This window comes from Pleurodeles waltl, chromosome 2_2, assembly GCF_031143425.1.
Source record: "Pleurodeles waltl isolate 20211129_DDA chromosome 2_2, aPleWal1.hap1.20221129, whole genome shotgun sequence".
In the NCBI taxonomy this organism is placed as follows: Eukaryota; Metazoa; Chordata; class Amphibia; order Caudata; family Salamandridae; genus Pleurodeles; species Pleurodeles waltl.
In genome coordinates, this window is record NC_090439.1 from 1,011,685,363 (window position 1) to 1,011,709,729 (window position 24,367).

The 24,367-nt window shown below is 45.8% G+C and overlaps 1 protein-coding gene across 10 annotated transcripts in view; it reads right to left on the reverse strand.

Moving 5' to 3' along the window:
• The window catches only part of CYRIB (CYFIP related Rac1 interactor B), a 316,777-nt gene that overhangs the window by 40,595 nt on the left and 251,815 nt on the right, over nucleotides 1-24,367 (reverse strand). For all 10 annotated transcript variants that reach the window (XM_069220746.1, XM_069220749.1, XM_069220753.1 and 7 more), the window contains 2 exons: nucleotides 10,830-10,935; nucleotides 4,893-5,029 (listed from right to left, as the gene is read on the reverse strand). In XM_069220746.1, coding sequence (XP_069076847.1) covers nucleotides 4,893-5,029; nucleotides 10,830-10,935 — 243 coding nt within the window. The remainder of the gene's footprint in view (nucleotides 1-4,892; nucleotides 5,030-10,829; nucleotides 10,936-24,367) is intronic.

Below are 24,367 nucleotides of genomic sequence, written 5' to 3' on the forward strand. Positions count from 1 at the left end.
CACCCAACTGATCCTCTCCCTCACCAAGGACCCCCTCACCGCCAAATCCAACCTCCACGAAGGAATGAAGGCCGTCACCCAATTGATGAGGAACAGCAAACTGAAGTTGAACTCAGGTAAGACGGATGTCCTCATCCTCGGCACCAACCACTCAGCCTGGGACGGCACCTGGTGGCCGACCGCTCTGGGAGCAGCCCCAACACCCACCAACCATGGACGCAGCCTGGGCATCATCCTCAACTCAACACTCTCCATGACCAAGCAAGTCAGCGCCATCTCCTCATACTGCTTCAACACCCTCCGCATGCTCCTCAAGATCTACAGATGGATTCCCACAGATTCAAGAAGAACAGTCACCCAAACCCTCGTCCGCAGCAAATATGACTATGGAAACGCCCTCTACGCAGGAGCCCCGGCCAAACTCCTCAAACGACTTCAACGCATACAAAACACCTCCGCACGCCTGATCCTCGATGCCCGCCGCCACAGCCACATCCAGTGGCGGCCGGCAGCTTTAGGAGGGAGGGGGCGGGCGGGGCACACACACACTCATTCTTTCACACAGACACGCACATCCATTAACAACACTCATAACATTCAAACATGCACTCACGCACACACCAAACATTCAATTTGAAACATCACACACATACACACACACACTTACCTTCGGCCTCCAGGTCCCAGGAGGGTTGGGACTGCTACCTTCCCTCATTGGCTGACCGAGGGTAGGCAGCAGTCCCAGCCTCGTCACAGAGTGGGATGGGGTCAGTGAGACTGGGGACCCCACCCCACCCCACTCTGTGACGAAGTTTCACTGATTGACACTCGCCCTGGGCACTTCAGGGCTTAAACTGAAGCGCCCAGGGAGAGTGTCAATTGGTGACGCTTTCCTAGTCACCCAGAGGAGGGCCTCGAGGCACCTTTGCTGGGCCGAGGAGGTCACACCCATAGGAGCTGTGATCTCCTCAGCCCAGCGAAGTTCAGCTCAGGCAGCCAGGAGTCTGCGCATGTCTGTTCCTGGCTGCCTGACCTGAACATGAAGAGTGTGTCAGGCTGACCTTTGTTCAGCCTGACAGACACTCTTCATGGGGGGCAAAAGGTGGGGGGGCGTGGCCCCTCCGCCCTAAAGGAGGGGCCGCCACTGGCCACATCACCTTCTGAGAGACCTACACTGGCTCCCCGTCAACAAAAGGATAACCTTCAAGCTCCTCACCCACGCACACAAAGCACTGCACAACACTGGCCCAGCCTACCTCAGACGACTCACCTTCTACACCCCGTCCCGCCAACTCCGCTCAGCCGACCTCACCCTTGCCACCGTCCCCCGCATCTGAAGAGCGACTACCAGAGGCAGATCCTTCTCCCACCTCGCCGCCAAGACCTGGAACACCCTTCCCTCACCCCTACGACAGACCGAAGACCTGCTGACTTTCAGGAAGCGGCTCAAAACCTGGCTATTTGAGCACTAGCAGCACCCCTCCCCCCCTCACGGGTGGTAGTGCGCTCTACAAATACACTGATTGATTGACTGATAGGAAAGTCGAGAACATAGCAAAGAGCAGGCAGTACATGGACAGACCGTTTGTTGGTAAAATAACCAGCTTGGGCAGAAGATGTGCAATCTGCTGATTATTCTGTGCTTAGAGATGAAGTGATAGAAAATCTGCGCTTTACTACTTCTTTCCCTTGTCATGCATCATCTGTCTATGACTCGAACAGTCACGTTTCAGAAGTTCACAGGGCATCGCTTCTCAGGCAAATCTTGCTGCTGGGACCCATCTGCCTCGCAATAAGTCATCCTGCTTCTCAGATCATATAGTGTAAAAACACTAAGGCTGTGCGTTAGTGCACAACGTTCCCCATCATCTTGCAATATCATAATACACCTGCAGCTGTGATGTCAATTATCGATCCCAGAAAGATGAAAAGCTAAGTCAAACAGTAGAAAAGTTAACAGTGGCTTCAGGTTACACGCAGGTATCCACAGCAGGTTCACTGTCACGCTAAGCTATGTTATCTAAGTTTTCCTGTCTCAGAGGCTCCATATGACTTATCATAGTGCATGCTGCAAGAGTTGCACTTCTCAAAGTTGTAACTCATATTTTTCTCTCTCAAATAAACGCCACTCTTTTTATTGCCTACCAGGAGCCGTATTACAGACAGGTCGCCCTTTTCTCGTTGTGCCATGGCTCACCTTAAAGCAGGTGTGCCAGGTGCAAACATGGGAAGCGTGCCCTATCAGGAAGCAGGCACTTCCCTCGGGGCAGCTACGAACTTGTGCTGCCCCCAAGGCAGCAAATTCAAGAGAAATATGGTGCAGCTGTTTAAAAGCTGCTCCATGTTTCTGTGTGCAGGTGCAACCCGTCTGCACTTTTGAAAGGGATTAGAGATCCCCTTGCAGGCAGGTGCAGCAAGTGACTGCAACCACCGGCAAGGGGATGTCTGGGAGGTCAATGGGGCCCTCTTTCATCCCTTCAGAGGGCTGCATTTAGAAGGCACACTGAAAGTGTGCCACCTTTTTGTGGCACACTTTAAATGACATATTTGCCTCTGTGCCAACGTCAGTATTATGGCGCAGGAGCAGAGGCAAAGAGATTCCCTCATTTGCATGAGGCCATGCCCCCATGCAAACAAGGGGACGTCCTCTTATGATAGCGCTAGTGCTGTATGTTTGCCAGCGCTATCTATATTACAGAAGGGGCCGCACAAGCATTTGCGGACCCCTCTATAATACCAAAGTGACACAGGGGCACACAAAGCTGGTGTAAACCCCCATTGCACCTCTGGTGCACTAGTGTAATATGGCCATAAATGTATGATACCATCCTCTCTAGCAGTTTCTTTAACCCACCGGGCTATCTTGCTAAATTTAGAGCCTTTTAAAAATTGCACCCAATTGCTCATCTTCTAACTGTGTGTTTTTATATATTTTTATGTAGTAGAGGCTGTTCTAATTCCTCACAATGGTTAATCATGATCTTTGAAAGGAAGTTCATGATAGGATTGCCATCATTCCCAGAGAGAAATACGAGTCATTTGTTCATGTTTTAGATTCTGCAAAGGCCCAGACAGGACACAAACAGAAGTTTATAGAAAACCTCCTGTATTTATTTTTAACATGACTTCTCTCTACTGTAATTATTGACTAGGGATCACTGAGGGGCTCCGAAACACATTTTTAGTTGCTTTGTTCTTATATTTAAAGTATTTCAGCTGCGAGCCATAAGGTATAACAAAGGGGTTGTGATGTCATCCCAGGGATTTGCTTGCAGGATATGGTAGGGCAGTTGTGACGTCAGAGCATGGAGCACAATTACATCAGCTCAGTGGGTAGACTGTCATAAAAGCGGGAGCGAGGGGATGAAGTGAAGGCGAGCTGGAGTCTTTAGGGTGAAGTGGTCTGTACATCTGACCACAACAGCATTTATATTGGAGATTTTCACTTTTTTTATTTGCTTATATATTTTTTTATTTTCACATGTAATGTTAGGTAGTGTCTTGTTTTGGAGTTTCAACAAAGGGCTGACGTGGTTGTAGGGACCCAACTGTTTTGTGTATTAAAATGTTGTGCACACACACTGTCTGGGATAAAGAAACTGGGGGTTGCTGGGGGGAGACAGGAATACCCATCCACCCGGCTGCCCTATCTTGTTGAGTCAGCAGGGGCTGGAATCTTAATGTACGCATTGTCCCCACTAACGATCACACCTAAATGGTATTATATAATCTATCACAAAGTAACTGGAGTAACATGGTACGCGCCATAAAGAGGCATGCAAGTGTTCTATAATTACAATTACTATTTCTGAGCTATGACGCGGTCAATGCCAGCCGCGTCATAGTTTTTTTTTTTTAACCGTGTCCCCATCACCTTTTTTCATCTCCACTCCTTCCAGTCATTGTTTCTTCTCTGTCCTCTAGTCCACCCCATATATATATATTTTTTTAAAAAACTTATTCACACCTCCTCCCTGTTTCTTCTCATTTTGTCCCTGGCTCTCCTCATGCTTCCCACCTGTCCCAGTGTCTGCAATCTCGACCTAAAAAGTGCTATGAAGCAGCCAGCGCTGTTCACTTTAGAGCGCTCTTTACAATCATCCCTTTATCCACCCTCCCCATTAGCTAACCCAACCTGATTGCCAAAGTGAATAGCTTGCCCACGAGAAAGACCTACTGGCTTTGCCAATGCTTGTTTTCAAAGGGAGGCCTACACACAAAAGGCAGCTTAGACATCTAACATGTCACATCATGTCCCAGGAATAAGTCTTTGATACAGCTCATTTTTGCGACTTATATTACAAAGTATGCACCCTATTCAACTGTGAATGCTTTGAAGCTTTATGAAGCACAACAAACATTTCCTTGTATACATTCAACTTGTGGTTGAGCGCTTAGCTGTTAAATCTACATTTTTGTTTACTGAGAAAGGTCTATGACAATCACTTGAAATTTACTAGTCCTTTCTATCCAATGATTCATAGGAACTGCATAGAAAAGTCATCTGTGTTAGCATCATAGCGTAATGTTAGAACACAAAAAAAAATAGTAAAGGTATAGTACAAATCACATAATAACAGTGCAAATCCTCAATGTCACACCACAAGCTTGACGGCTGTTTGTGTTGCCCCTTCCATATAGTTAGCTGTTAGACCAAATCAGTCCGGAGACACATTAAAAGCTTTCATTTAAACACATACTTTGTTTTCAACCACAAAATTGGTGCAACCTAAAGACAATTATGTGCAAAAGAAATTGTTTTGATGTTTTAAAGAGAAAGCCACATTTCTGCTGTTGCTATGTAAAATCTCACACTGGGAATCTGTAAACAATTATGGACAAGTCATTCAAACAAAATATGTTCAAGTCAATTACACGGAAACACAACTTACCTTCAACTCGTCAAATCGGAGTGTAAAATGGAGAATTTCTGCAAATTGTTTTGCAAGCGCCTGCTCTCGCTCTAGATGCTGTGTAGGAGAATACGGTGTGCTTGTCAAAGCTCCCAGTAAACCACGCAGTGCTGCTTCTAAACATAGGATATTTATTGAAAAATCATTAAGACAGTCCTTCTAAAGAATACTACAGATTATTAAATATACTCCTAAATGATTGTTTCAATATATTTTTGTGGTTCTTTAATTTACTATTCCTTTGATAGCAGCATTATATGAAATCTCATCTGGTTTACACCAAACCTGAGGAGTTAAATTATACTCCAAGTAACTCTTCAATATCAAACCCCGACAGTACTGTATGCAACAACTATAAATTTTCTTAACAACAAAATTAACAATTTCCTTTATAATAGCATTTCTCACTCTAAGTCTTTTTGTTCCGAAGTATAAGAATTATTACTACGCAAAGAAAAGATACTCAATAGAAGGCGCAGTTGTCCTTGCCAAGATTTAAATTCATGTTCATCCTAGAGGTCAGCCTGGACGCCATCTTACCAACATCCTGCTTACTAAGTGTGTACACTTTAATCGCATTTCGCACACAATATATTTATCTGTAATATTAACAAATGGAACATGAACCATGTTTTATTATCCAAACTGAATGAAAGGCTTAGTCTACCTTGCTGAGATTCAAATATGTGGCTCTTTGATCAATCTTAGCAGCGCATAGAACAATATTCCCAACTATATCCCAGCCATAGTTTCTATGCTCTTTTAGACTACCTTTTGTATTTCCTGCCTCTAACAGCAATTCTAGATTGTGCCTCTAGTTCTTTCAAATCACACATACTTTCTTGATTAGACGACAGCCCTCCCAAACAGAAATTATCTGTGACTCATCCCTTTGAATATTGTAGGTAGCACTAAACAACATAATTGTGATTACTGAGTGGTAATCCACCACTGAACACCAGGGAAGAGGAGGGTAAAGAGGAAATAGACCAAATGTGCCTGACTCTGTATAAGTACTGTTGGAAATGGCCCTTTTTGCAGGGTTATCCACAAACGTTTAGCCTTCTTCCTCCTAATTTTGTCTGAGTTGTTTTTGCTGGTTTATTGTCTCCGCGCACTTTCCCACTGCAGATCAGTGCTAAAGTGCAAGTGCTCCCTATGTAAATTGTATTGGTGATTGGTTTATCCATGATTGGCATATCTGATTTACTAACCAGTCCCTAGTAAAGCGCACTATGTGTGCCCCGGGCCTGTAAATCAAATGCTACTAGTGGGCCTGCGGCACTGATTGTGCCACCCACATGAGTAGCCCTGTAAACATATCTCAGACCTTTCACTGCAGTGTCTGTGTGTGCAGTCTTGCACTGAATTCAACCTGGCAAGTGTGCCCACATGCCATGCCCAAATCTTACCTTTTACTACATGTACGGCACCCCTAAGGTAGGCCCTAGATAGTCCCAGGGGCAGGGGGCATTATATATGTTAAAGGTAAGACATGAACTGATCAGTTGAGGCTCGCAATGATTACAGGGGGCAGAGCGGGGTAGCGCACAGGGGTGGGGTAAATAAATTTAAATACAAAAGTAAACTTACCTCCGCGCCGCTCCTCGCCTCTGTCTCCGTCCCCTCAGGCTGAAGAAAGGGCACAGGATCCCAGTCGGCCCTGCAGCCAATCATGACGCTGCACAGAGCAGTGGCAGGATTGGTCGGGAGTGCCCTGGCTGGACGCTCCCAGGCAGACTGGGAGCCTGTGCAGGCTCTCTGTTGCCGGGCTGGAGAGAGCCTACTGTGCATGTATGTTTGGCCGGCTGGAGACAGCCGGCCAAACATACATGTGCAGTGAGGGGAGTGCACTGTGCACTCCCCTCACTGCTCCTCACCTCATGGCCCAGCCCCTTTCAGAAGAAAGGGACGTCCTTTCCTTGTGAAAGGTTTGCAGCTTCTGCTGCTGTAGGGGGCTGGGGGAGATGACGCTCCTCCGTTCAAGCAGAGTCGCCGCCACTGGTACTGATGTGTTGTACATGTCTTAACGGTGAAATGCTGCAAAATTGTATTTTCACTGTTGCAAGGCCTATCTCTCTCATAGGTGAACATGGGAACTACCTTTAAATATATTTTAAGTGCAGTTTCCCATTGGAGCAGATAGAGATTGGGGTCTCTGAACTCACAATTTAAAAATACAACTTTTGGTAAAGTTGGCTTTTATATTGTCAGTTTGAAAATGCCATTTTTAGAAAGTAAGCATTTTCTTGCTTAAACCGTTCTATGCCTCTGCCTGCTTGTCTATTCCACGTCTGGGTCAGACTGACGGTTGGGCTGTTGGGAATTCCCTCTAGACAGTGACAGAAAGGGAGATGGGGGTGTAGCCTGCATATCCTGATGAGTCTCCTGGGATAGAGTAGGGAGGGAGGAGCTGGCTCATCTGAAAGGGATGTGCCTGTTACCACACAATGCAGTTTCTGACCCCCCTGGAGTGTGTCTGGGGCCAGGCCTGGGAAAGGCAGGATCTTGTGAACAACAGGCACTTTCCTTTGAAGTCTGCCTACTTCAAAGGCAGAAATGAGTATAAGTAGTGAACCCAAAACCTGAGACTTTTATAACACTTCTGGATCAAGAGGAACTTCTGCCAAGAAGAGCTGGAGGATAAGTACTGCCCCTTTGCTGTGTGTGCTTTGCTAGGTTTACCTGTAGTTGATGCTTCTGCCTGAACGAGGACAAAGACTGGACCTTGCTGTGTATCCTGCTTGGGAAGTTTGTCCAGGGCCTTTAAGTAGAGCTTGCCTCCTGTTGGAAGTCTCAGGAGTATCAAAGACTTCCACTTCATCTGCCTACAGGACTGGGAACTGCGTGTTTTGTGCTGCAACAGAAGAAAATGTTGACCCCACACGTAGAGCCGTGCCCCGCATCACACCGCAACCCTGGTCTCACCGATGCCGCACCTGACGCCATCACTGAGCCGCTGCTTGACCTGTGGGCCCCGCACTCAATATCGCTTTCCTCACACTGCAGCCTTGGCATCCCCAACAACACCGCTCCACACGGACACCGACGTTGCCTTCACATGGCCTACGGACACAGCTTGTGAGGTACACGAAGCATAGTCCTGACCCGCACCGCAGCCCCCGACCACTGACGCCGGTGCCATCGACTCCAGCATCATCAACAGACCCCACTGTCTGCACCCCGTGGGCGCAGCAGAGAGCCCACCCAGTGCCCCACCGCAGCCTTGGGCCTACCCACAGGAACAGTTCAGTAACGTCGACGCCGCTGCCTGCACCGTTACCTGGAGACACCACACGTTGCACCACTTCACACCACAGCCCTGGTCTTACCAACACCACAGGAAGCCATCACCGAGCTGCTGCCTGCACTGTGACCTGTGGGCACTGCACATAGCAATGTCCTGCCCCGCACCGCAGCCCCGACGACAGCACTCCTGACCTTACCATCAGCCCAGAGTTCGATCTGCAACGCTGGTGACTTCAAGGGTCTGTCGACCCCCGGACCGACCTCGAAACAGAGGCATGCAACGCCGCACTCCGGATCTCATTTCGAGGATAACAAAGCCCTACATTTCCAAGGTACTTTTTGTGGGTCTTCCTGACACCGAAGCTGGCACGCAGTGCCGCTGCAGGCCTGAACTGTTGGATTTGTTGATCACAACACCGTGATAGCCCCCGACGGAGCTATCGACTTCAAGGAAACTGCATTCTTAAATGTATCTTTGCAAAATTCATATCTTTATTATTGTATGTTGGAATTTTCTCGTTTTGGTCTTGTTTTACAAAGCTAAATATTTGCTATTTGTCTGGTGTGGTGTCCTTTTGTAGTTTTTCCACTTTATTACTGTGTGTTATATGCAAATGCTTAACACATTGCTTCTCAGATAATCCTGACTGCTCGTGTCAAGCTACCACGGGGGTGACAGCAGGGGTTATCTGAGCTGGGTATCTCCCTTAACCTGACTAGAGTGAGGGTCCCTACTTGGGCAGGGTGCAAACCGACTGCCAACTAGAGACCCCATTTCTAACACATATTACGTAAACGTTTGCAAACGTTTCTACAGGTACTAATCAAAGATATGTTTCATAGGAAAAAACACTTGCTTTTTTCTTGGCCGATACAAACAACAATGATGGTAACAGTAAAACAAAAAAACAAAAAACTGAAGTGGAATTGTACAGCAGCATTCCTGGCTTTTCAGTCAGGGAGCTTGCCCTGCTCAATATATGGAAGATGCCTTAAATCCGGATGAATAATCAACTCCTCTTTATTTCTGATTGCCATCCACATTAACAGTTGGACTGTAAAAGTTAGAATTTACAAAAGCAGGCCACACCACAAATCTGCTTATCAATGCTGAAATGTAAGCAGGCTAAAGTGATGGACTGCAAAGCTTGACAAAAAAAATATCAAATTTGACATTTTCACTTTAAGCGTTTATATCAAGGTGGGTGTTTTGTGGTCCTCAAACTAATGGTGAAAAAAGGAAAGCTTATTTTGCTACTTCATCTTGGTCTCAGCACAACAATATGACTTTATATTATGATGGCAATTATGTTTTTTTTATTTTTTATAATGTGTAGTTAACCTACAAGCTCTTCACATTTTAAAAATTTTGTTACATTTTGGGCTTCAATATTGTGCATGCCCTTTGACTTTTTATATATAGATGTATAGATACTTATTCTTTTAATGTTTTTCTTTTGTGCAGACCAGAATTGCCTAAAAAATGCAATGCTATTAAACATCAATTTAGAACAGATGTCAAAAGTGGTGTTAATGTCAGACTCCCATTTGTTTAGAAGGGGTGGCTTCTGTGAAAAAGGTGTAGAATGCAGGCTCCTCTGGTCTGGTCCTTGGAGCCACAAAGGGCCCAGAGGGAGATGGGGCAGCCCTGAAAAAGTACAACATGGCCTACTGAAAAGGCACAACTTGGAACAGAACAACAGATGGCGATGAAAAACTCAGGTCAAAGCTCCAAGAGAGCCAGAAGAAGGCAGACTTGCCGAAAGCAGTTATGCTTTCCAAATCATCAAATAATATAACCGCCTATTCGAGGCTGAAGGAGGACTTTTGTTTTCTATGGTGTTCGCTGTGCTTTATGTGAGAGAAAGTTTTGGAGGGCCATTCTATGGGAGACATCCCTGAGGGAGGGAAAATGGAGGTCTCCTGGCAGGAGATAGAGGTGCAGGGGTCACATGTTGAGGGCCCAAGCGGGTATCATGGGGGGGTTTGAACAAAGACTTATTTCTAACTAAGTCAACACTGTTTGAATCCCAACACACAAGAAGGTCACATCTGACCTGGTCTGGTGATTAAGGGTTGATAACATTTAGAGGAACTCCGTGGAAATGAAGGAGAGAATGGACCTGTTTTGGTGAGGAGTAGAAAATAAAGAACTACTATAAACGTGCCAGAAACTGCGATAGATAGGTGGGGCTGCAACTGGAATCTCATTTCACCATCTGTTAACCCAGGAGGGTTTGCAAATACGTTTACCCATTTTAGCACCTAGAAATACTGATAAGGTGAGTAATCTGTGGGTAGAAGTAACCACCGTAAAACGTGCATTTTATTCTACACAGGTGCTATTAAAGCATTCTGCATATTGCAAACAGGAAAAACATTAGCCACAGGGATTTCAGGAATTGTGTTGGCCAAACCCAAGCTCTCAATCCACAATGTCCCAGTAAGCAGCATTGAGCAGTATTTAGAATATCTTAATAGGAACACAGGCTCCTACGCTTTTCCATGACATTGCCTTATTACCATACCAAAGCTTGAGTGAAATATAGAGCCGTATATCAGTACAAAGGACAGGAAGTATGAATAGAGAATGGAGTCCAGAGATGTGTAGTGATGCAACAGAAAGTAATTCTTAACAAATGTTTACTTTACATATCTGTAACTTACCAAGCCTCTGTGAAAATTCATAGAATTTCTTTAGTTTTCCGACTAAAGGAACAACAGCACCCCAGGCTTTCTCTTGCAACTTTTCATCAGTTGCATGCTGAATTGCCTTTAAAGTCAAAGTAAAAAATATCAGACTAGAGAACAGTAAAACTCAAAACATTCACAATAGCGGGTTTAACTTCGAAATGCACAGATTGGAAAGTGAGATGTTAGACAAAAGGACAAAATGAACTGCATTCTAACAAGCAGGCTGTTAAACACCAATCTTCACTATTCAAACAGAAGAGCAGCATTGGCCCTAAACAGCTCACTAGTGTTAGTAGTCCCAAGTAACTAGATAGCGTTTACCCCCTCCTGGTTCCAATGCTCAGATGCTATTCCTCATTCACCAATCAAACCAACATAGGGGAATGCTCAGAAGTAGTCAGTCATTCTTCAATTTAATCCAGTGATGGTTCATAGAATACTCTTAAGGTAGGTACACCTTAAATAGCCACACAATTGTAATAAAGTAGGTCTCACATACTGCTTTAAGGCTATGGTGTGTTGCACAATCTCGGCCAAATGATGGGGGCAGGGTTGCTCATTTGTATCCCAAAGGCAAAGGTCAACTCATTGGGACATCCCAATCAGCAGAAATCCCAAGGAGAGAATTTAGGATTTTTAAAATACTTCTGAGTTGGCCATTGCTGAGGTTTTAGGGTGTCAGCCACTCCCATCCCTCTTTATGTGCAATGCATGTGTCAAGCCTCATTCACTATAAACAAACTGAAATGCTAACATGTATTTAAGACGGATTATTTATTATGGACATGTTAAGCCTGGCATCCTTAGGGTGGTCTTACCCCCGGTTTTACTGCTGTAACTTTGCTGGCCTTAGGACTCTGAGCATTAACCAGTGCTCAAGTGCACGTGCTTCCTGCCTAAAACATAGTAACATTGGTGTATCAACATTTAATTTACATTCAAGTCTCTTGTAAAGTGGTCTACCATATACCCAGGGCCTTAAAATTGAATGCTACTAATGGGCCTGCAGCACTGATTGTGACACCCACTTTAGCATCCCTGTAAACATGCATCAGGCCTACAACTGCAGAATGGGCATTTGTCTGCCCTCACTGGCCCGTCTCTAATACACGTCTAGACTGGGCTAGGTGACTGATACACTTCAGCATTTCCTTCAGACACCAACAACACAGGACACTCAACTGCATCTGTATTCATCAGCATACTAATGGGTCTTTCTGGGGGAGGAGGTTGGGAAGGGTTACCACTTACATCTCACAGGGTAGTGGTCAGAGCCCTGACAAAGGGACTGATTGCCCCCCCACTGATAGTCTTGAGTCAGGGTTGAGTTAAATTGGGGGCGTGTGCACTTCACAGAAATCTTTTGAAGCTATTCCATGCACCAAAAGTACTTTCTAATATAAGTACTCGGACTCTGGCCCACGAAGATCAGTACACTTCTAGACTCAAGGAAACTCTACCGGAGTAAAGACTGCTATGCTGGAGGATCACAACTTTGCTTTGCCTGACAGTTTCAAGGAACTGCTGCCCTGCCTTGCTGAGCTGCCCTGCTGATCTCTGACCTGCAACCCAAGAATCAACAATCACCCCTAGAATGGCTCCAAGGTGTTGCTGACTCACCCCCATTTCTACGACAGGTCTCTAGGATATCAAAGACCTCAAGCACACCTTTGTTGCAGCCTGCCAATCATTTCATCAAGACTTCAGAGCGGCTTCGTTCCAGCCTGCTGCTCATTTCACAAAGACTTCAGCACAGCGTGGATTTGATGCAGTCTGCCGCTCGTGACACCAGGACTTCACAGCAACTAGCTGCCCGCTCATCAGGACTTTGGAGCAACTTCAGTGCGGGCTGCCGCCAGTGTTGCCAAGCGACAGACGCTGACTACGTGGTTACCTTCACAAGCCAATGACCCGTGTTCGTGCGCAACCCTGCTTGGTGCCCTTGTAGAGGCTCGACTCCAATCACTTCACCTCAACCGTGGCTGCAGCAGTACATTCCCGAACCATGAAGGCCAGAGTGGCCATAAGGCTTCAGGTGTGCTCTCTGCATAGTGAAGGCAACACACCAGGTACTCTCTTCCAGGACCGGTACCAAACAGCCCCAATCAGTCTGCAGGGACACACGTACCCGTACTCAAAATACTGGAAAGGCTCTAAAACGAGCCCTATCCATACAAAGTGGGCTTAACGTGATACCTCTTACATATGAATATTCATTGGATTTCTGTCATTTTCATCTTGATCTATTCAGATAAATAATCTCTGTTCTTTTAATACACCTGTGTAGAGTCTTTTTTGTGGTGTTTCAATGTGACTGCTGTATGTGTGCAGCACAAATACTTTACACATTACCTTCTAAGTTAAGCCTGTCTGCTCTGTGCCAAGCTACCAAAGGGAGAGCACAGGTTATTTTAGGATGTACATTTGGTTTACCCTGACTAGGATTGTGGTCCCTACTTGGACAGGGTGCATTACCCTGGTAACTAGAGACTCAATTTCTAACATTGGTGATCAGCGGTGAGGGATAAGACTTGTGTTCGTGCAATACCATTATAGGAATTCAGTGGTCACTACAACTCTATACTTGAACCAACTCAAACCCATTCCTCCTGATTGGTACAGGTCAGGCAAACATTTCACCAATTAGCATTTTTGATTTTTCAATCCTCCCTAATTGGCCTTTTTTAATTTTTCAGTTAAATTATGTCTCGCTCTGGAGAAGCTGCACCTGTAGTTATCAAATTTGAGCTGCCTAGTTTGGAGCTTTATACTGTGCAACATCTTAAGGACTTCTGCAAGGACATTCAAGTGTCTACAAGGGGTTTAATCAGAAAGGTGAAACTGCAGAAAGCTTTGAGGGCCTGGGCAGAGGGAAGACATCCCAGAGGAGTGGCAGGAAACTCCTGAGGAGGATGTTCTGATTTTGGATTTCCAAGCGAAGGGGAGCCACCTGTGGAAAGGGTCAACAGCTTGCCAGGAGGGGGAGTGGTGTCCAGACCAGGAAGCAGTGTCTCTTCTAGAAACCTGTCACCAAAGGAGCTAGCAGACAGAAGGGAGGAAAGAAGACTCAGGCTGGAGCAAGATTGGAACAGGCTCGCAAGGAAAGAAACCTGGCTCCTGAGGAGAAATGTTAGACCATGAGCTCAGTTTGAGAAAGCTGGACATAGGAGCCCTTGAAGTATGGACCAACAATGGAAATGTTGGCAGCATGTTTGCAGTGTCTTCAAGAGTCTAAAACACAAATCCCAAAAGTTGCAGTGCCCGGTTACAGTGCAGGGGATGACATGGATAAGTGGTTGACAGCTTCAAGAGAGCACAGGCCCCGGAGGAGGTCTGGGGAAGTAGTCTTTGGCGGTACATGCCCCCGGTGAGGAGGACACCCATCTTAGAGGTGGAAGACCAGACCGACTACCCTGTTATGAAGGCCATCTTCGTCAAGAAGTTTGGTCTTACACCTGAAAAAGTATAGAGAAGTTCAGGGCCCGTCGCAAACAACACGCAATTGGGTAGATTTTCTAGACTACGTTGGTAAGGCACTGAGGGACTGGGCGAAGGGCAGAAATGTTAATGATTCTGATGGGCTGTACAACTTGTTTTTGAAGGAGCACATACATGCTTGATAGTTGTTTTACAGAGCTGTGCCAACACCTGGTGGATATCAAGATGACTGAGCCCAGGGACTGAGGAGGCAGACATCTGGGTCAGGGGTGAGTTTAATGGGGTTGCCCTAATGTACCTGGTGACAGTGAGATGGTCCCTAAGATTCATGTGCCATCAAATACTACCAGGTATAGGAAATAGGTCGCCATCAATGGGCAAAGTATTGAGCTCTGAGGGGCACAGGTGCCAGTATGACTATGGTAATGCGTGAGCAGGTGCTCCCAGAGCAGGTGATTCCCAATGCATTCCACAAAGTTGCAGTGGCTGACAAGAGGAAGAGCCACAATCCAGCGGCACTAGTTCCATTTGAGAGGGGGTGTGAGGACTTCCGAAGTTTGCTGTGACTCTTGCCATGCCTGTGGGCTGTTGGTAATGACCTAGAATCCTCTGCCTGGAAGGAAGTGGAATTCAAGGCCCACGTGGAGAAGCTGGGGTTACCTGACCGAATCTGTGCTACCACAAGATCCATTGCTGCCCATGAGGAACATGGGAGTCAAAAAGGGCTGGAGCCTGAAACAATGGCTCAGTCAGCTGCTAAAAAGGGGAAGGCAGAGGTGTGGTAAACCAGTCTCAGTGTGCCCCTAGTGAAATGGATAGGTCACCTGTGGTGGCCATCCCGGAGTCCACTGAGTAGGGCACTGCTTGCCTTTGTGACCTGCCTACACCTGCTGACTGGCAAGTGAAAGGGTGACCAACCAAGGAGGAGTTCTGTAGGGCACAGAGGAGGTGTCCAACCTTTCAGGGCATGAGGCAACAGCCTGAAGCCCAAGCAGCAGGTGATGCATCTGAGAGTGGAGAAGTGTGGCTCAATGGTTAGAGCGGCAGACCCTGAAGCAGAGATCTGGCTCAAGACCAGGGTTCAAGTCCTGCTTCGGCAGGTCTTGGGCTCAATTCCCCTTGACCAGATAATTCTCGCCTCAGTGCCTAATCTAATTCATGGGTCCCACTCTGCAACTCTGGGCAATAGCTTGCTTAATCTCCACAACGGCCCCAACAGCGCTTGGATGCCTGGCTTCACCCTGGGGGTGCTCAGGAGTGGGCGCCTCACAGGGAAAAGCCAGGAGGGGTTCCATAGCGGTATGAGTACAGCGCCTTGAGACCCTAACGGGTGAGTAGTGCGCTATACAAGTGCTAATTTACATTTACAGAGAAATCACGTTTACTGGAATGGCCACTTCATTTACAGTGAGCCTAAGGCTCCTGCACATGTGACAACATAACCTTGGTGGTCTCCCAATGCTACGGGGACTTCCTACTAGAGCTGGCCCATGAAAGACCCCTGGCAGGACACTTGGGTCAAGACAACACCTTTACAAGGCTTGCCCCCACTGTTATTGGCTTAAGATCATGACTTCCTTGGACATGCTCTGCAGGAAGTGTGTGACCTGCCAGGCCAGTGGGAAGACAGGGCAGAAACTGAAAGCTCCCCTGCAACCTCTGCCAGTCATTAGCACCCTCTCTGAGAGGGTGGGAATAGACATTGTTGGACCTATGGATGCCCCAACCACTTCTGGTCACAGGTTTATCCTGGTTCTAAGGGATGATGCCACACGGCACCCAGTGGACCACCACTGCACCTGTAATGGCAAGGGCTCGAGAGGGGATTTTTACCCGAGTGGGATCCCCACAAGGAAGTGGTGTCTGACAGGGGCACCAACTTCATGTCTGCATATTTTCCATCCATGTGGAAGATGTGTGGAGTCACAAGTTCTCCACCCCATACCACCCCAAACTAATGGGCTTGTTGAAAGGTTCAACAAGACCTTGGAAGGTAGGATCAGAAGTCTGTCTGAGGAGAAAGTGGAATATCCTCTTGCCCTGCCTGCTGTTAGCCTACAGGGAGGTAAAGCAGAAGGGAGTGGTTCTGGTACCAAAAGATGCCCCACGGGAACTACACCTGAACTGAGGTGCTGTGTGGATTACACAGGGCTAAATTCTGTAATGAAAATTGATGCTCATCCCATCCCCCAAGCGGAGGAGCTGATTGACAGGTTAGGGGCTGCTGAGTACTTAAGTACCTTTGATCTTACATCAAGGTACTGGCAGATCCCCGTAAGAGAAGGAGCAGGGAGAGGTCAGCCTTCTCCACCCCAGAGGGCCACTACCAGTTCAGGGTGATTCCCTTTGGTTTAGAAAACGCTCCTGCCACCTTCCAGAGGCTAGTGACCAGGTACTTGCTCGGCTAGAGACCTTCTCTGCTGCTTACTTAGATGACATAGTTGTCTTCATTAACCACTGGGAGGACCACCTCTGGGAAGTGCTTCAGGCCCTGCAACAGTCAGGCCTGACTATCAAGCCCAGTAAGTGCCAGATAGGGCAGGAGTCAGTGATATACTTGGGACACTTGGTGGGCGGGGTAAGGTGCAGCCCTTTCAGGCCAACATTGAGTTTATCATGGCCTGGAAGCCCCCCAAAACCCAGAAGAAGGTCAGAGCGTTATTGGGCCTCATCACTGGGTACTGTAGGAGACTTGTCAATGGTTATGGCACCATTGCTGTCCCCATGACAGAGCTGACTTATAAGTAGAAGCCCAGAAATGTGAATCAGACAGAGGCATGCTCAAAACCTTTTTGACTCCTTGAAGCAAGCCATGTGCATAGCTTCCGTGCTCAAGGCCCCTGACTTCTGTAAGGAGTTCATTGTACAAACAGATGCCTCAGAGCATGGCATAGGTGAAGGAGTGTCACAGCTCAATGATGAAGGCCTGGCTCAACCTGTAGCCCTAATCTCTAGGAGGTTACTTCCCTGGGAAAAGAGGAAAAGTGCTACAGAAAGTGAAGATTTTGCTGTGGTTTGGTCCCTGAAGAAGTTGAGGCTGTACCTCTTTGGCACTCACTTCTTGATTCAGACTGACCACAGGCCCCTTAGGTGGCTAATGACCATGAGGGATAAAAACCCCAAACTGCTGAGGTGATTCATTTCCCTACAGGGTATGGACCTCAGGATGGAACACAGACCTGGGAGCAGACCATGCCAATGCGGACGGTCTACCTAGGTTTTCCGCCTTGGTGAGGAAACTCCCTAGAGGTTGAGTAGCTCTCCCCTCTTTCAGCAGTAGCATGTGTTAAACCTGACATTCGTAGTGTGGCTTACCCCAGACTTTTTGCCTTTAACTCCGGTTTTGTACCTGTAACTTTTTGTTGGCCTTGGGATTGATTTGGTTCACTTACCTCTCATTATTAGTGAACCTACATACTGTCAAAGCAAGATTAGTCATTGTGTACCTAAACACTTCCTTAGGGCTGCCTCTTTGGCACTTCTCACAATTCCATGGATATACTCTGCTCAAGTAGTAGGCAGCTTCTTATAAGACTTGTATAACTTCTTGTATGTTTCCCCTTCTACATCCCTTAACTATCATTCCACAGACTGCAAATTTACTTGTCCCGACAACCAGGACATATTGATTGAGGTAAAGGACAACAAGATTCATGTTTACTTTATACTTGGGACAAGCAGGCCCAACCCCATGCAGCACAAACCCTTTGGCTGCCAGTTTATAGTGCACATTATGGAGCACAGAAGGGAATTGTCTGCATTTGAGGTAATATTAGTGCCCATGTTTCAAATGTTAGAACTTGTATTTATGCTTCAGTGATGCAAAGAATTTATTATGAGGATGAGTGCTGTAAATAAATGCTGTAAGCTCGGACTGCACTACTGACACGTTTGCAAAGTTTAACAATAGGAGGCTATGTATAAAACTCCCAGAATGCTCTCTGATTCAATGCAAATATTTGCAGGAGCTTGGCAGTAAGATTGATGATTCTTTGCTGTCAAAATGAAATGTTTACAAAAAATGCAACTAAAAAAAAATGTTTCCCTAAACCACTGTGAATTTTTAGGTGCCATTTCTTTGAAGCATCATTTAGTAAAATTCCTGAAACATTCATAATAGAAAATCGGTGTACCCAATTTTTACCAAGATTATGGGAAACCTGAAAATAAACAAACATCAGCAAAGTCAATAGGTCAGACATTGGTGGTCAGTTTCTTGATTTTGTCAATGCGAGTCTTGTTTTGACATGGCTTTTGTAAAACACTGTTGTGAAAGCTGTTGATCCCTCACCATTTTAACAAACATTGGCAAAAAGCACCAAAAAAAATGGTTTAAAAAAAAACCCACAGATTAACACAATCATTCCTGGCACTGAATAAAATTACTTTGGGTGCCGATATGCTCCTTGTGAATGAGCAGATTGGTATAACTCACACTCAAGCCAGCTGATAGATGGAGGGAGGGAGAGAGAATTTTAATAAAAGTAAAAGGTCATGGTTAACACCAGACCTGATTAAGGGCTCAATTATTAAAGAAAATCACAAAAGTGCATACATGGTATATGTCTTTGCATTAGTGTAGGGTAACTTATTTCATGAACTCACAGGAATTTAGAGAAGCAGACCAACCAAAACAAATTTACCACCAGAAAGTATTTGTGGAGTGTATTTTAGCACAAACAAATATGCATGTGTAGATTTACTAATGAAAATCTATTGAGCATTTAACAAGTTCACTTTCCCTCCGACCACTTGTTCCCCCAACCATGGAAGAAGCTTTACTTCTGCCCCTGTCAAAAGTAAATTTCGATATATGCAGTTAGTAGGTTTGCACAGGCTGAAAATGGCATTTGATTCTTTGAAATACTGCTGACTGCTACCTCCAGCCCTAGTTTGAAGATCTTCAGAAAGGTGGCAAAATAAGGAAATTGCTAGAATTAAAGCCGGCACCAGAAGGAAAAGTAGGTTTTTTTTACAGGACAAGAAGATTTATGAAGAAACCTGTCCCATGGAGAAGTAGATAGTTCATTAAATTCCACACCCATGAGCCTATACCTCTTATAACTGCCACTATCATTTTAGAATCTAGCGCCAGAACATATCAGGTAATCATGTGCTTCATAATTCATTAACTAATCCGTCTGCTCGAATCAGGAACAGTTGTAAAACTCCTTAAAAGGCTAAAAACTGCTATTAGTCGCCGGCCCCAATAATGTAAAAGAAAAAAAGAAAAAAAAAAAAAAGAAAGTTCAATTTTGGGTATTCATGAAACATGAATCTTAGTGATACACATTCATTTCAGAGTCTTTACTCCACAAAAGAGTGACTGCAATTCCATGATAAAAGCAGCTCAACTCCAGGCAGGGTTGCCAAAAATATTGCAACCAAAAGGCAGCACTTCCAGTGTCCAAGGTCCACAAAGATTGCTCGATTTAACAAGAGCAATCCCTTACTCTAAAGGTCACCTTGATCAGCTGAACCTTTATGGCATGTGGGTACAAAGATTACATAAACCAGAGTTATAAATCATGTGAGTTCGCCCATGTCTGCTGTTCTTCGAATCCGAGCCTGACAGCTTGCACTGTTTATTAAAATGTGTTGCAAGAAGACCACTTCTGGCAACAGTTCTAAGATCACTACTACAGTTCCAGACTTTTCAATTTTTGTGGCAAAATCTGCCAAGCAAAGGAGCATTAATGGGCATTCCAGCATAGCAGGCTGGGAGACAGGTACAGGCAGTGATCATGCAGTGTTTCTTGGGGAGGTCGAGGCATGAAAGTTTCAAGAAAATGCTACATGTAGTGACCATTCCATTCCACCTATCCTCTGATTAAAGACATCCTTGGAAACCTTTACCACCTATTCAGGGTTTGACAAAATCTTTACTGTATATTCAAAGCGTATAAAGTAAATCATAAGGCTGGGAACTTATATGCCAAAGATAGGAAAATCCATTACTCCAGTATTGGAACTTTCATGAATTCACATGCTTTTATACTTCCCCATCGTCAAGATGGGAGTCCCAGATGGAATATACAAACTAGGCCTGAAAATGTACATATACAATACATGGCCTAGGCCTCAATGGAATAACCTATCACAGTCATTTTGTCAAATAGACCCAAACTCAAATTTGAACCAATCAGATTGCCTCACCCTTTAGAACCTCCTGTGAGCAGCAGCCTTCCCTCAGACTTTCCACAGCATGCCATGCTGAGGAGTATCCTTTAAGCTCTGCTCAAAACCTTTCTCTCAGAAGATCTATTACCTGAATTTTGGGACATTTCTTTTCTTCTCTGGTGCTTCAAACTGGCTACCATGTCAGAGACACCAAGGAAAGGCCTTTTTAAATCCTGTGCCTCTTGTTTGAAGAAAAGATTATATGTGGATGATCCACATGAGGAATGCATTTACTGCTTATATTCCAACCATAAAACAAAGGACTGCAAGATATGTAGAAAATTCTCTACTAAGACTTTGAAGGACAGAGACAGTCGTCTGCTTTTGTGGCTTCAGAAAGGTAAGACTGGCCACTCATCTTCTGATGAGGATAGTGCCTATTCCTCTATCTCTGCTCCTAAAACACATGTTAAAAGAAAACAGGAGGGCTCAGATGTTCAAGAGCCACTCAAGAAAATGGCACAGAAATCAGCTGGGACCTCTTCTAAAAGTCGTAGCTCTCCGCAGAAAAATAAAACAGGCACAAAATGCCTCAGAAAATCCTCTAAAAAGACAGTTTCTGAACCAGCTACTCCATCTCTGAAAGTTCTCCACAAGTTAAAAGTTTAGATTGTCTCCCCAACTTTCCTCTGGGAGGAGGTCTGCTGTATGCCGCCGCTGGAGGCTGCCTCTGATGATATTGGGGTCTGGAAGATTGGAATTGTGAGGAATAAGCTGGGTACCTGAATGATTGGTAACCACTTCGAAAGGAAGAGTGACCCCTGCCCCTGGCTCCTCGAAAGGGTGTGCGCTTATCATGCAGTAATCCCGCTATGGGGTTTCGGCTCCTGGCTGGATCAGCTGTCTTAAGGTGCCAAGGGTGGCTTAAAGCCACACATTTTCAACCGGATGTACAAACCAAAATTCTTGACCTCCCTTATGATGGACAAGAACTTTTTGGCAAGCATGTGGATTATGCTCTCCAAACAATCAAAGCAGACACTGATACTGCTAGGTCTTTAGGATTACTGCATGATAAGCGCACACCCTTTCGAGGAGCCAGGGGCAGGGGTCACTCTTCCTTTCGGCGGCATACAGCAGACCTCCTCCCAGAGGAAAGTTGGGGAGACAATCTAAAGACACCTCCCGCAGACAATGACAGCCTCCAAGGGCCGGCTACCTCTCCTTCTTTGAGACATCACCTCCAACGTTGGCATCAGATCACAGACGACAAGTGGGTTCTGGACATAACTTATGGTCATCTGCTGGAGTTCACTTGTATGCCCCCGAAACTCTGCCTTCCCGGGTCATCAACACCATTTACATCTCCTTCTGGAAATAGATGTCATGTTGTCCAAGAAAGCAATAGAAGCTTGTGAGAAAACAGGGCTGATTGCAGAGGCCACCTAACTTTTTGCCCTCATTTTCCACTTTTTGCTGGTGTTTTCCTGACTCTGATGGTGCCCTGGGTACTGCTAACCAGTCCCAGGGCCTGTGCTCTGTGTAAAATGGATATGCAAATTAGGCTTATTATAATTGGCTAAGTTAAACTACCTATAAGTCCCTAGTATATGGTAGGGCATGTAGGTTTAGGGACCACAGCATAGGTGGTGCACCCATAGGTGCACTGCTGAGGTGCCCAGTGTCATTTTGAAGGCAGGCCTGCCTTGCTGGCTGCTTTTAAATTAAAGTGATATGCAAATTCGACTTTGGAATTAAAAGTAGTTCCAAAGTCTTAAACTACCTTATTTGTACATATAAGTCACCCCTAAGGTGTGCCCTATGTGCCCCTAGGGCTGGGTGCCATGTAACTATAAGCAGGGACCTTATAAAAATAGTTTTATAAGCCCTGGTGAGGTAAAAACAGCCAAATTCGTTTTTCCCTCATTGTAGTAAATGGCCTTCATGGGCTAGAATGGGGAGACTTTATTTTAATTTTTTTAAGTCTCCTTAAATGATGCATACCAAGAGTTTGGTATCAAATTAATTGTTGTAATAAATCCCACAACTTCCAGTTGTTGGATTTAATATAACTTGTTCATGTAAAGAGTTTTAAACTTTACCTAAAAAGTGCCAATTTCAGCCCTGCATTGTTTTAGCTGCTGTGCTCTGATTGGCCAGCCTTTAGCAGCTTAGCCAAGCTGCCTTGATGAGGTGTGAAGTGGCCTGGCTTCACACAAAGGAATGTGCCTGTGGGAAGGAATCTCCCCTCAGCAGATGGTGAGGCAGGAAGGGGGAGGGCTGCCAAACTGGTCTTCAAAGGCAGAGAAGGACATTTGGAGCAACCAGCAACACCCCACATCCTGCAACCCCAGACAACTAGGTGCCCCCTTGATTATATTAGGAGAGGGCAAGAGAGGGGTGTGTTTATGATTTTTAGCCACACCAGTGGGTGGGCTCAGCCAGATGTAACCTCCAAAAATCAGATTCAGCCATGATGGATTTTTAGAGAATGTTGCCTCCTGGGATTGATTTTTGCCACACTTCCCAGGAAGTGGTCATCGCAGGGGGAAGGACCCTGCACCTGATTGGAGAACCAGGACCCCCCTGCTTTTCACCCAGGAGCAAGGATAAAACTGGCAGACCTGTACCCACACCGGAGTTCCCTACCACATCCAACAAGGAAGAACAACAGAAGAAGAAGGACTGCCCTGCTGGACCCCTGGCCTGCACCTGGAACCTGCACTCAGAAGGACTGCACCAGCTGCACACTTGGGCTTCACCACAAGAAGGACTTTGCCTGGCTTCAACTGGTTCAAGGAGGGACCTCCCTGTTTGCTACAGGTGAAAAATTGCTATCCAGAGTCCCCTGCACCAACTCCTGAAGAAAGCGACCAGCTGACCACTGTCCAGTGGCCAAAAAGGAGTTTGCGCCAGGTGCATTCTGGGAGTTGTAGTCCGCACCCCCCAAGGACCATCTCAGAACTTCTGGACCCTTGGGGTGAGCTGTGGACCCCAAAAGAACCTTAAAAGGACATCTGGGAGAAGGCCCAGAAGTTTGGAGAATTTTTGTAAAAAAGCTCCATAGAGGGACCGACCCGCCGCGGCAACTCTAGCCGGCTTGCCTCAACCGCGACCCGGCCTGATTTGCTGGTTCGTCCTGGTAAAGAAAAATCTCAGAAAAAGAGACTAAGTCCGAAGGTATAAAGTTGACCGGGACCTCCCAGCCATCGTATCCGAGAAGTGCTCCATGGACGTTGGATCAAGATCCAGGTTTACCTCGGTCGAAGGATTTTCACCTCGAAAAAACGACTAAGTCCGAAGGTAAAAATCTCCACCGAGGATTCCAGCATCGCATATCCGGAGAAGGGCTCCAGGAGGTCGGATTGGACTGGCAGGTTCGTCCCGCTGAAGAAAATCTTCGAAAAAAAGACTAAGTGTGAAGGTAACATTTTAACCGAGGCCTCCCACGGCCTGTAGCCGAGCAGGGCTCCATCGCGGTCGGCCAGAAACTTTGACTTTGCCCCGGTCGAGGTGCAACCAGATGACCCGATTGGCGCTTTTTGTTTCTAGGCGCTAAAAAAAAATATTTTTTTTAAAATTCATATCTCCGGTTCCCCTTATCGGATTTTATTCGTTTTGGTGTCATTTTAAAGATAAAAATATAATATATTTTAATAAATTGGTTTTGGATTTTAAACTGTTTCCTGTGTTTTATTTAATTACGGTTTTGTGATATTTGAATGCTTTACACTCTGTCTCCTAAGTTAAGCCTTGACGCTCGTTGCCAAGCTACCAAGGGTTGAGCTGGGTTTAATTTACTGAGACCTAACTGGACCTTAGTGGAGGTTAGTGGCCTATTGCTAAGTGTAGGTACTTAACTGCCCTTACCAATAACCCATTTTCCAACAAAGCTGTACCTTATTCTCAAAAAGGAAGAGGCTTCTATTCTCGCTTCTTCCTAATCAGGAAGA